The sequence below is a fragment of the Talpa occidentalis genome, unplaced genomic scaffold (assembly GCF_014898055.3).
Source record: "Talpa occidentalis isolate TD23 unplaced genomic scaffold, MPIMG_talOcc4v2.1 talOcc4.12, whole genome shotgun sequence".
NCBI classification, from domain to species: Eukaryota; Metazoa; Chordata; class Mammalia; order Eulipotyphla; family Talpidae; genus Talpa; species Talpa occidentalis.
Genome location: NW_023601212.1, coordinates 305932 through 318612, shown reverse-complemented (window position 1 = coordinate 318612; position 12681 = coordinate 305932). Strand labels below are relative to the sequence as shown.

At 67.5% G+C, this 12681-nt stretch overlaps 1 protein-coding gene across 1 annotated transcript in view; it reads right to left on the bottom strand.

Annotated features, from left to right (window-relative positions):
* The window catches only part of FAT3 (FAT atypical cadherin 3), a 123255-nt gene that overhangs the window by 45114 nt on the left and 65460 nt on the right, over nt 1-12681 (bottom strand). The window contains 1 exon segment of the mRNA XM_037504725.1: nt 2316-2377. Coding sequence (XP_037360622.1) covers nt 2316-2377 — 62 coding nt within the window.

The following is a 12681-nucleotide window of genomic DNA, read 5'->3' as shown; positions in this document are numbered from 1 at the left end:
CCCGGAGTGCAGCACCCGCCATCCCCGCTGCGTGGGGGCCACCATCTGCTCGAGGGCTGGGACATCTGCTAAGTGACTCCCTCCGCGTCTGCCTTCAGCGGGCCGGGGCAGAAGGCGGCCAGTGAGCGCCAACTGTGTGGCGGCGTGTGGACGCAGGGTCAGTGCAGACCTGACACCCTTGGGCACCTCACGGCCCACCTTCGTCCCCTGCAATGGGTCACACCCGGGGCGACCTGGGCAGGATGGAGCAGGGCCCGGTGCGTGGGGTCGCTGGCATGGAGGTGAACAGGACCGGCTCCCAGCCTGGCATGGCTGCCCGCCCCAGCCAGGCCAGTGGGCCGAGGCCACCAGGCACTGAGGAGGCTTCCTGGGGCCGCAGCCCTCGCCTAGGGCGGCCCCCTACATGGGAGGGCACGAAGGGCCCACACAGCGCTCCGGGGCGCAGAGTCCAGAGTCTCCTCCCCGAGCTCCCTGGTGCCATGCGCGGGCTCACTGGGGGCGGCCAGCCGGAGATGTGGCTGGGGCAGCACGGCACCCGCTTGGCCAAGCACCCACAGGACCCAGCAGGGAGACCCTCGCGGAGTCTCTGGCAGGAGCCCGCGTGCTCCCCCACTTCCGAGTCCTCAGAGGGCACATCGTGAAGGAACGCGGGTGGCACAAGACACGCCCACCCCTGTCCCGGGTTCTCCGCCGGCTCGGCCAGCGGCTCCGGTCGCCGTGGGTCGGCCCCACCGGGGTCTGGCAGGTAAGAGGGTTTAGTCCCGTGTCGGGAAAACGGGACTTTCTGAGGCGCGCACCTGCCGGCCCCCGCCACCCGCCCTTCGCATGCCGCCCTGCCGTCTGCTCCAGCACACTCGCCGCGGCCGACGCGCGCCTTGAACGATGAGCGTCTGTTCACATCCACTCTCCGCCAGCGGGGAGACAAAGGGGCCGACACGTCTCACGCGGGGGCTTCCCCGAGGACCAGCCAACCCGCTGCTTCGAGACCCGACCCGCAGACAGTGGGGTGTGCGGGCCCGGCTCCTGCACCTCCTCCCGCACCTCCATGTCCTCCACGTCCTCCACCTCCTCTGTGCCCAGTGTGGGGTGGGGGCGCCTCCTCTGCCCAGTGTGGGGTGGGGGCGCCTCCTCCGTGCCCAGTGCGGAGGTGGGGGCGCCTCCTCTGTGCCCAGGCACGAGCAGTGCAGCCTGGGGCTGCTGTGATGGCGCCGGTGGGTGGGGCAGAGGCGGGTTCAGGGCTGTGCTGCCCGCACCCCCCACCCAAGGAGGCCTGTGCCCGGCACCCTGGCAGGGCGGGGTCTGCTCGAGGGCGGCTGTGCCTCTCTGCGTCATTCCTGACACCCCTGGCCAGATGGGAAGGCGGCGGCCAGGGGCCAGCTGTGCTGTCTCCTAAGCGTGCCCACGCCCGGTCTGGCCTGCGGCCGGCTCGCACTCCTGGCTCTCCCTGGGCGCAGGGACGCTGCACGGCCAAGGAAGGCGCCTCGGAAACACGCGGCACCTCTGGGAGCCGGGGCCGGGGCTCGAGCTGGTCGGGGGGCCCCGGGGCGCGCAGGGCCTGTGAACTGGCGGAGCCGAGGCCAGCGCTGATGGAGCAGGACAGCAGCACGTGTGAGGGGGTGTATGCACGTGCGTGCGCACAGGGAACGTGGCCGGCGTTGAGTGTGTGAGAGCACAGATGTGAGTGGTGAGCGTGGCGCAGGCCGAGAGGATGGTCTGGGGGCTCATGGCAGACGCGGCAGTGGGGGGCGTCCTCGCCAGCTGCGGGGTGAGGGTGCCCGGGCCCGGCCACGGCCGCTGGGAGCCGCGGGAAGCACGGAGGTGGCCAGGGCAGGCACGGCCGCACGCGGGGACCGTCCCCCGGACCCGCCCAGGCACCCCTGGCCTGACGCAACCACAGGACTCCGCGCCCACAGGCTGAGCCCAGAGAAGGCCCCTCCGGGCGCGCTCACCCGCCCTCCCACCCGCGGCCCAGGCGTCCGGCCCGCCTCCGAGATGGACCCGCCCCTGCTGTAGGGGTCCCTGGGGCTCGCGCTGACAGGGCTCTGGAGCTCTTCCCGGAGGGCCCCCTCCCTGAACCCCACACCTCAGCAGAGGGCCAGGCCCGAGCGTGGGGAGAGTGCGTGTGAGCACGGCCGCCTGTGTTTTCGACTCAGAAGATTTATTCTTCTTACGTGACGGGACACAAAAGTCACAGCTTCTCGAAACTGCCCAAAAGCAAAACCTACACCTCTGTAGGCAGCAGATGTGGGAGCTCACCAACAGTGGGAGCCCCTCCCAGAACCCGGGGCGCAGGTCAGGGCGCGGGTGGCGCTTACCTCCAGGAAGTGCTCCGCCTGCTGCTCCCGGTCCAGCTTCCTTGAGGTCGTGGAGATCAGGCCTGTGTGGAGACCAGAACACATGGCTTTAGGGGCGCAGCTCCCCACGGCGGCGGGGGGGGTCCAGGCCCAGGGTCTGAGGGTTCCCAGCGTTCCCAGGGCAGGGAAGAGTCTCCCCGGCCTCTCCCTGGTCCTGCATCCAGGCTGCCCGCAAGCCCACTCCCCGCCCCCCGCCCTCCAGGAGCTCGCAGTGGCCTCCTCCGTGGCGGGGCGTCTGCCTCTTACCACCCGGTAAACGAACAGGCCGGAGGGGTCTCCGGGGACGTTTAATGTGCCCGCGACAGACACTGGCCGGGCCCCGTGATTCTGCCAACCCCCGGCTGCTCTCACGGCAAACAGCCCTGTGGCCTCGCCCGCCCGGCGGTTCCGTCCGGGGCACTGGCTGCGGCAGGTGAACCTGCCGTGTGTACTCGAGACAGAAGCTTCCTGAAATGCCCGGAGCCCGTGTGGAGCTGCCCATGCCCTCTTGGGGAGCCTCGGGGTTCAGGGGCTCCGGGGCTCACTCCGCTGGGGAGACTGAAGGGGCCGCCAGCGCGAGCCCCTCCCTGCGACACAGCGACAGCCCGTGGGCAACGCCGCACGCCCTCACCCGGCGACACGCGCGTCTCCTCCCACGAGGCGGGGCCTGGGAACCCCGGGCTCCGCAGAGACCCGCCCGTCATGCAGCGCCCTGTGCCTCTCGCTGGTGCCCCCTCGGCTCCCCGGCACCGGGTGGTGCTCTCCCCTGCCGTGTCAGCCGGGCCAGCAGGTGTCAGGAGAACCGGCCCTCCGGGAAGCCGCCGGGGGAGGGTCCGGCCGCTGGGTGTGGCCCTCAGCGCTTAGGTCAGGCCGGGGCCCGTCCGAGCCGCTGGGAGAACCTCCCAAGTGCCCTGACGGCTGCTCGGGGCTCAGCCCTCGGGCCCCGCCTGCAGCCGGTGTCCGCTTTGTTTCTCTCTGGCCTTTGCACTTTGTTTAACCAAACCACGCGACTGACCGAGGTCGGGGGGCTGCTGTGCCGGCGAGGGCACTCCGCCCGCTGTCGCCCAAAGGGCAGCAGAGGTGTCCACATGCACCCGGCCAGGTGGACGGTGGTCCGAGGGCTGCGCGGCCACGCTCGGGGCTCTGGGGACGGCCCAAGTCCTCCCAGGCGGGGGACGCCGGCCCCGAGCAGGGGGCCAGGGGAGCCTCAGCTGCGCCCACTGCCGGGGCCACGGCGGTTGCTGTGCCGTCTTGTCCAGAGAGAGGAGACACGGGGTGCTGGCAGGGTAGTGGGGAGCTCGCAGAGCGAGGGCGGGACCCTGCTGGGCGGCGGCCTCATGGGGCACCCCGCGGTGGCCTGGGCGACCAGTGCAGATGTGGCACCTGGGCGGCGGCCGCGTCCTCTGTGGCCGCCCCCGGCCGGCGGCTCCCGAGTTGCCCGAGTTGGAGGGCGGGCCTCGTCTCTCCCGCCTCCCGCCTCTCGGCTCTGCAGCGCGCCGCATGGGTGTGTAGACGGACACTCTAACTGCAATCAATTTAGAAAATGAGCCTGATCTTCAGATTCGGGGACCGAAGAGCAGCCCGACCCGGAGCCTAATCAGACCAACGCGTGGCTTTTAATGAGAAGCAAACAGGACCGGATGACCAGCCCCACCAGCCGGCAGACCTTCGGGCCCCCTCTAGAGCCGGGAGCTGCTGGCAACATCCGCCCAGCTGGCCCCGGCTCCCCAGGCCCCCTGCTGCCCGGGCCGGCCTTCCCCTGCGTGCGGCCCCGTCCACCCAGCGTGGCCGCGTCCACAGCACCCCCGCGACGCTGCCCTTCACACGGGTCCCTCCTGACTCTCAAAGGCCGCTTGTCCCCAAATCAGGAACTTGAGGTCAGATACCATCACGGTCACCCCCCTGGCAAGCCCCTGTCTGGGTACTGGATCACACTGACAACCGACAATCAGGCTGCCCCACCCCTGCCACGCCGTGTGCCTCATCAGCCTGGACGCCGTAGCCAGGGACTGTGCGCCGTGAATCGCGGCTCGAGCTCCAGCGTGCTCCAGCCTTCGGGAACCTGGCTGGGCCTCTTCTGCCAGAAACCCGCCTCCGTGGGCTCCTGGCGCCCCGCCACGGGCAGGGGCGGGCCACGGTGGGCGGGCCCCCCTGCAAGTTCACCCTGACTAATCGGCCGCTGAGGCCTTGTCCAGCACCCGGGAGGTCGGACATGAGCCTGTTTCCGCCCAGCTCCTCGCTCAGATCCAAGAGGGTCTAGCAAAGGGCAAAAGAGGGGCAGCCCGGCCTGCGGGACTTACAGCCTGGTGGGAAGCCAGCGCCGGGCGGCTGAGCCACGGGCAGGGCTGTGCCCACAGCAAGGCTGGCACGGGGGTGGGGGCGGCAGCAGGGGCCGGCATAGGGAGGGCGCAGCTGACCCCCTGACCCCCGCTGCCCCCTCAACCCTGGGTCTCAGTGGATCTGCCCATTCTGCTGCCCGCTCTCTCTCTCTGGGGAGTCCTCTCACCCCCGCACCTCTGCAGCCCCGCTCTTGTGTGCATAAACAAATAAATATATTTTTTTAAATACTACAACTTTAAAAAAAGAAAGGGGCCTCAGAGCAGCCTCAGGTGGGACAGCAGGAACGGGCGGAAGCCGGGCTCAGAGCCAGGAGGCAGGGTGGGCTACAGCAACCGGAAGGCCTTAGGGCTTCTGAGGAGAGCGCCATGCCCAGGGGCCAGCACGGCGGCGGCTTCTGAGGCCACCTGTCCTGCGTGAAAGCCTGCGGGCAGGAGGCTTGAGTCCAGACGACGCGCCCACCACCCATCTCGCCTCCTGCCACAGGGCGCCCATCCATAAAGAGCTTCTTCTCTGCTGAAATCCAAGCTGCTTCGTCTGCAGACGCGCTCACCGTGGGAACAGTCGGCTCCGCTTGGGCTCAGGACTCCAGCGTGCAGTCGGGGCGCTGGGCTGGCCCGATTCCCGGGCTGGGGACACCTGATCGGCCAGGACGCGGCCCTGTGGGCTGCTCGGCCAGCGCTTCCCCCAGGCACTCGGGCGCGGTCTCAGGCACCTAAATCGCGGGACATGCGGCATCCAGCGCCCGACGGGGGGGCAGCGGCCGCCGGCGGCCCACAGATGCAGCAGCTGCATCTTGTGAGATCTGACGTCCTCTGATGGAGAAGACCCCGGCCAAGGGGCCAGTTCTCAGAGCTGACCCCGTGGGGGCAGCCGCGCCCGGGACACCAGCCGCCCCCCAGGCCTGCCTCGTGCCCGCACAGCCCCACCTCACCAAAGTCCCCAAACCCCTGCAGACCCGCGTGCTGCAGGCAGCCGCTCCCCGGGCCCCAGCGTGTCCTGCAGATCGCGGCACCACGGGCCAGACAAGCCGGGGCCTTTACAGAGGCGCTTGGGGTACACAGGGGGTGGTGGGGAGCATGTGAAGATGTTCGCCCCCCAGAGCAGCGTCTCTCTGCCCTGCAACTTTTACTGGGAAGGGGGCAAGACCCGAGTCTTCAGAAGCACGGGCGGGCGGACCCTGCCCTGCCCCGGGGAAGTACAGCTTCCTCAGCTCAGCACCCAAACAACCCAGAAGAAATAATTACAGACAGCGCAGGGCTGCGAGCCGGTCGACCAGATGGTCCTTTGTATTTACGGCTTTCCTGGTGCATACAAATGCCTCGGGGATCCAATTAGCCTTCCCCGAAACTCAAACTGGGTAATTACTATCATTATCCCCTTTTCAAATAAATCTGAGGTCTAAACTGCAATTATGTTTCTTATCTTATGTTGGGTATTCACACGTTTCAAGAACTGTGCTTTGCCATCTTCTCGGGAAACTCCTGAAACCGACTCGAGTGGACCGGGCAGCACCGGGAGCCTTGGCAGGGCCAGTCTGTGCCTGCCGCCTCCCGCCCACCGGGGCGCTGCCTGGCCAGCGGAGAGCAGGTCCTGGGGGGCCGGGTGCTGGGGCAGCTGGGGGTGACTGAGGGAGCACAGCAACACGTCCTCTTCCCTGAGGTCCTGGACACTCACCCCCGAACGGCCTCCAGGTGCTTCTGTGAAGGAGGCAGCCGCAGGCGCAGGACAGAGGGCCTGGTGGCCCCATGAGGGCGTACTAGTGGCACGAGTGTCCTCCCTGCCTGGGCGACCGCCTAGGAGATGACCCAAGGGTGGCCCCTCCGGTCACCTGAAGACCAGCAGCCAAGTCCGACGGCACACAGGCCGCGGTGTGAACACCCAGAGAGCCACTCCCGGCCTGTCCAGCGTGGCCCCGTCCAAGCACCACTCAGCTCCGGCACCGGCTTCAGCAGATCCCACGCCATCGGCAGAAAGCCCCGCTGGTGTGAGTCTTGCTGCCTTTATCATTACTTCTTTACAGGACACCAATTTCCCCTTCACTGCCTGGCTCGGCTCTCGGAGACTGGTCAGTGTCCAAGGAGTCTTTGGGAGCGGCGAAAACACATTGTCCAGAAGCCAGCCCACGGCCAGGAGCAGCCGGGAGCAGCCGGGAGCAGCCGGGTGGAGCTGGGAGGAGCCGGAGCACCTCTTCTAAGTGCTGCTCAAACTTCTCAGGCCGTCTCGTCCTTGACGCAAGTCCTCTGAAAAGATGGGGTGACCTAGAGGAGCGGGAACTTCTGCAGGACCCAGGGGTGTGTGGGCCTCGGTGACCAGAGTGTGAGCACAGGCGGGGAGTTGGCCCCCGGCCGCCTTCTCCTGCGCCCCCGGGCGGGCGTCTCTGAAGGGCGAGGGCCGTGGGGCCTGCGCGGCTGGGGCCGGGTCCCTCGCGTGGCCAGCGCTTGCCGGGAGGTGAGAGCGAGGGCCGCTTCCCAGCGGAAGGCTGACTCTGCGTCGCAGACAGAACACTTCCCGCCGCCTCTCTGATTTCCCGCAACACGAGAGACTTCGTATCGAAGCCGCTCCAGTTCTATCCAGAGGGAATAATCGTCTCTGCTCGGCGCTGGCTGAGCTAAATCACAGCTCTGTGTCCTGAAAGACGGTCTGTCGGGACGAGGGAGCAGCAGGCGCCGGGAGCGCAAGCGGCAAACACGTGGCTGGAGGGGCCTCAAAGTCAACTGAAACAGCCTTTGAAAAATCACACCCTGGCGGAAGCCCGAGAACGCTCTCCGCCCCCTCCCTGGAGTTAAAGCTCCACGAGCCTCAGCAACGTGCCGTGACAGGCGACGCCCTCCTGACGCGCCCCTTGTTAGGCACATCTGAGGGTGCCACAGAGAGCCCCGCGGCGCCCAGGCCCAACCGCCCCGGGACGGCCCTCGCGCCGGGGACGGGGACAGGGTGGGGGGAGGTCTTGGACACCCTGCCGGGGAGCAGGCCAGCGGATGGGCAGCCTGAGCCTCACGCCGGCCGCGTGGGGGCCGGCTTCTGTGAATGCAGCATGGAGGACGCTGCGGGGCGCCGTGCCGACTCCGGGTGCAACGAGAGCACCCCCCCTCGCCCCCTGCCCCCGGCCTCCCGGCAGGTGTCGCTTCTCCAGGGTGGTTAATTGCTTGTGCAAGTCCCGACCGGGCACACAGGGAGGAGCCGCGAGCCGTGCTGCAGCGCACGGCCACCCGCAGGCTGGTGCCGGGGCTTGTGCTGCGGGGCGGGGGCGCCTGCAGAGGGAAGCGCTGGCCCCCCCTCCATGAGGGCACTCGGGCAGCTGGGTCTGGCCCCCATGCCCTAGGACGCAACTTGCAGGTTCTCAACTTCACACCAGGGCTGGGCGCCGGCAGTCAGGCCCGGGGCTTCCTGTGTGACCTGGAAGGGCTCCAGAGAGGCCGCCCGGCGGCTCCCGGCATGGGGCGGCCCAGGGCTGGGCGTGAGGACAGACAGGCGAGGGGGGAGGGCCCCGGCTCGGGCTGGCTGACGTGGGGTCTCGGCTGAGGTAGGCAGGAGGGCCACGGGGTCAGGCTGTGTGTGTGCATGAGCTCCGGCGTGTGCATGTGCATGGGTGTGCATGGGCGAGAATGTGTGTGCACGAGCGTGCAAACCCTCACACACTCCATTTCAGAAACTCCAGCCGCTAAGTCACTCCCTCAAGTAATTGCCCCCACGTGACATCATACGAGTTGCCATGGCAACTGCAGTGATGGGACATCCCCGCCTGGATCACACGGAGGAGAAGCTGCCGTCCAGAGGCCCGTCTCCAAGCAGCCGCCGCACCGTCGCCATGGCAACGGCACGTGGGGCACTGGGAGGCAGTGGCCACGCCGCAGGCCCAGACTCACGGGCCCTCCGAGGCCCTCCCAGGACGCGCCAGAGACCAGGGCAGGGGAGGCGCTTTCAGTCATGAGGCGGGGGGCGGGGTGGGGGGCAGAGGGGGCTTCCACTGCCCTGTGCGGGCCGCAGGGATGTGGTGACGCTGCCTGGGCCCTTGGCCTGCGCAGGCCGAGCTGGTGACCGTGGTGCCTTCAGGCTCGGCCCACAGAGCTGCTGGGGCACCCGGGGGGACACGTGCTCCTCGAGAGCCAGCAAGTCGGGTGGGAGCCGCAGATGGAGGAAAGACCTGCACCAGGGAAGGGAGGTCCTCAGGCCATTGCTGACCGGGGAAGGGGAGCGGGGCCGCCGAGAGGCCAAGCAGGTGTCCGTGACCATCCGGGGCTCAGACGCTCGGCACATGGCTCAGGCAGGAAGGGGCAAGGCCTGTGGGCAGCACTGGGGAGAGACACCCCCGTTGTGAGGGGCGGCCGGGGACCGGAAGCTGGCCTGAGCTGGAGCCGGCCTGGGGTGAGATCTGGGCCAGGTCCCCAGGTCTGCCCTTGCTCTGGTGGGGACGGTGCGAATGGGCATGGTGGGACACTGGGCAGCAGGCACAACGTGTGAGGGGTCGCGGGGGCGGCTGTGGGCGCCTGTGGGACCAGCTCTGCAGGTGTGCACCCCAGCCCCCTTCGGCGTCGGCACAGTGACCGCGTTCGAGGGCACAGGATCTTCACCCCGAGAATGCCAATGTCCCAGAGCTCAGGGGGTACGTCAGCGCTTGAGAAAGGCCGCCCAGCCCCGCAGCCCCGCCCACCTGCAGCCCCTGCAGGGCGCCCTGCCCCAACCCCCACGCGGGGCCTCCTCGCCGGAACCTTCTGTGGAGACTCTGGCCACGGACACGGCTGCCAGCGCGAGACTGGGCGGTGCCCTCAGGCCCGTGGCCAGCTCCCCACCGTGACAGGAGACATGTGCGGGGTCAGAGGCAGGACGGGGCGGCAGAATAGGATGTTTAAGGGTTCAAGCCAAAGACCAAAGCTAACAGGGGCTCGACTCTGAGTCCTGGGTTTGCCACGTTCTCCCCGAGTGTGTCCAGGCGAGGCCTGGGCAGAGCCGCAGCCCGTGGGCTAAGCGTGGGGCAGAGGGCGGGCAGTCTGGTGCCTTCGCGGTGACCTCGGAGGTTGGCCCAGGGTTCACCAGGGGCATATGCCTGGGCCGAGCCGCTGAGGAAGCTTCCGGAACAAGACACCCCGAGACTCCCAGACAAAAAGACTGAAGCTGCAATGGGAAAGGAAAAAGGGCGAGGACGGAAACGCTGGGGAGGGAGGTGCGAGACGCGGGGGTGGCGGGGGGACAGAGGCCCCGGCTCGGGCACACGCGCCCACCGAGCGCCAGCGTGTGAGGCTGCTCCCCCCCCAGGGCAGGGGCTCTGCCGGGAAGCCTCCGGGCCCTGGAATTACAGCGCTGAGGGGAAAGTGCCGAGACGTGTGTGGCCACGAGCTGCAGCGTCCCTGGGCGCCGGGGCCTGCGCGGGGTGACCGGCCTGGCCGCAGCGGCTCAGCCGCCTCGCAGCGCCCCAAAGCTGCCCCTAGGTCGGCGGGCCGGAGTCCAGGTTACATGAAGAAAAACGCTCAGAAGACGCTGGCCGAGATGCGCGTGCTCGGAACGGGGAGGAGGCGGCGCGAGGCGTCAGCTCAGCGATCGCTGGCGGTCTCAGACTCCGTAAGCAACTCTCCGCCTCAGCGGCCTGCGAGGAAGGACGCTCGAGCCCGCTGGTCTGAGTGGTTCAGTGTCGACTCTCCCGGCCCTGAGCCCACGGACGGAGATGCGAGCCGGAGCCCGGCCCACCCACGCAGCGGCTCACGTGGAAAGGCGGAGGGGCTCCTCCGGTCACGCACAGCCGCGCACACACTCACACATACATGTGCACACGCTCACACAGACTCACGCCGCAACCCACGCGCACTCACACAAGCACGCACACACAATATCACACTCTTGCAACCGCTTCGCTCACCAAAGGGCGGCCCGCCCCCTGCAGCCTGGCCCTGCTGCTGGGCCCCAGGCGGCTGTGGGTTATTTTAGCCCCACGCAAGCTCCGACGCAGCCCGACGTAGCTCCGACCCCCGTCAGCTATGCCGTCTTCTCTGTGCCTGCTCTCGCGAGCACTCACGCCCCCACACACGGCACAGTGCTTCCGCAGGCACGCCTGTCGGCACACCCCCACGCTGCACACGCAGTTGCCTGGGATTCCAACAGGCGGCGCCTGCAGGAAGCTGACCATTGCCCAGACGTCCGGCCTGGCCCAGCCTCTGGGGTACTGGGCGACGTCAGGGGAGTCCTGGAGAGCGGGTTTGTGCCGCGGAGCTGTGCGGAGCAGGAGGGACCCACCAGGCAGAGCTCCGAGGGCCAAGCCCGCCTTCGGCCACCCCTTCCGCGGTCCGGACATGAGCAGAAAGCGGGGGAGGCCCCAGGATGTGTGGCTGGGCAGGCCCCAGAGGCTGACGCCCCCCTTCCTTGCTGTGCCAAGGCTGCAGCCTCCGTGCCCACAGCCTGTCCCGCCCAGCCAGCTCCGCTGGGCCGCAGCCCTTCCCACGGACATGCTGTCCCTGGGTGCCGACCACTGCATCCAGCTGTCACCACGCACCCTGCAAGCTCACGTACCCCTCACCTGGCAGGTTCTCCACCCAGCTCCAAGCAAGTGCCGAGCAGCAGCAGCGTGGAGGTGGGAGCGGGGCTGGGGCACCAGGAGGCAGGTGAGTTGGCCGGGCGTGGCAGTGTCAGGGCCGTATGATAGGGTGTGGGCGCCTCCCACTTCACTCGGGTCCCCGCTGGAGATGGGGCAGGGCCCGGCGCTGGTGCACAGCCACGAGGCAGCGCCTCCACGGGCCTGCACAACCTCGCCTGCCGCGCCGTCCTGGAGCTCCTGCAGGAGTCCAGCTTTTCATTTCCTGAAGGCAGCGCAGGCTCACCCACGATGTCAGAGGTCACGGTGTATCATTTTAAGGTGAAGGGAAAGCTGAGCAAGCAACGGAAGGACCTTTGTTTACAAGACGATGCAGCGGGGACGCCTGGGCCGGGCCTCATCTGGACCAAGGAAGTGGCCGGGGGCGGCGGGGGCGGGTGCGGGAGCGACACCTTTCCCCATTTCCCAGGTAGGTCACACGCTGACGGTGTTTTTCACCAGATACTGAGACTCGTGTGCAATGAAAATATTATAATAACAACGCGCAGTCCGAGAAATACAAGGACCATTCTAATGACGGGGTGTTCAGGGGGACGCCAGACATCTGAATGGCGCATCTCACAGATAAATACATGTTTAAAATACAGTTCTGCTTGGTTAATTTGTTTGAAGAACGAGGAGCAAAACAGCAATTACCCCCTCATATACGCCAGAAATTCCTAAACATTTGCTTCAAAGCTGGTTTGAAAACGGGTGGGGGGAGGGGAAACGGATGAAGTTCCCCAAGGAGATAGAACACTCGGTTATTAACCGAATGTTACATTGAAATTACTCTAGAAGTTAATTCATTTTTAATGAAGTGCACGTAACTGCTGCCGTGTGTCCCGGCCTATGGGTGGTGGAGGCCGCCGTCAGCGGCCCGCCCCTGGGTCTGGCCGCGGCCGCCGCCCGCTACGTGGGCCACGAGGCCGGGACCAGGGCCGGGCAGCCGCCTCGCCAGGGAAGCTCAGCCTCCCCTCGGGCTGCCACCTGAGATTTCTGACCATCACCGGAGCGCGCATCGGCCGAAGTAGCCAGCAACTCCCTCCTGGAACCTTCCCTGGATGGGGCAGGCGTCCGACTGGACAGGCCAGAGCACTCGTGGCAGCCGCGTGGCCCGGCAGGCGGGAGGAAGCGCTGAACCCAGGAACCCAGGGTTCCCTGGCGCCCCCACGGCCCCTGCCTCACTGCTTCCTGGGGAAGAGGCGCCCGAGGACACGGCAGCCAGCGCGCGGGAGGACAGGGAAAGGGCCACAACGGGAGGACAGTGAGCAGCCTGAGAAGAGGAACAAGCGGGACCCAGAGCCCCAGAAGGGCCGAGACAGAAACAAGAGGGAGACACAGGAAGCAGAGATCAGAACAAGCCGGCGGAGAGCAAGGGAACGACGAGCTGCTTCTTGGAGACGGTAGACAGAATCCACCTCGCTCTAGCGAGGCGACCCCAGGAAA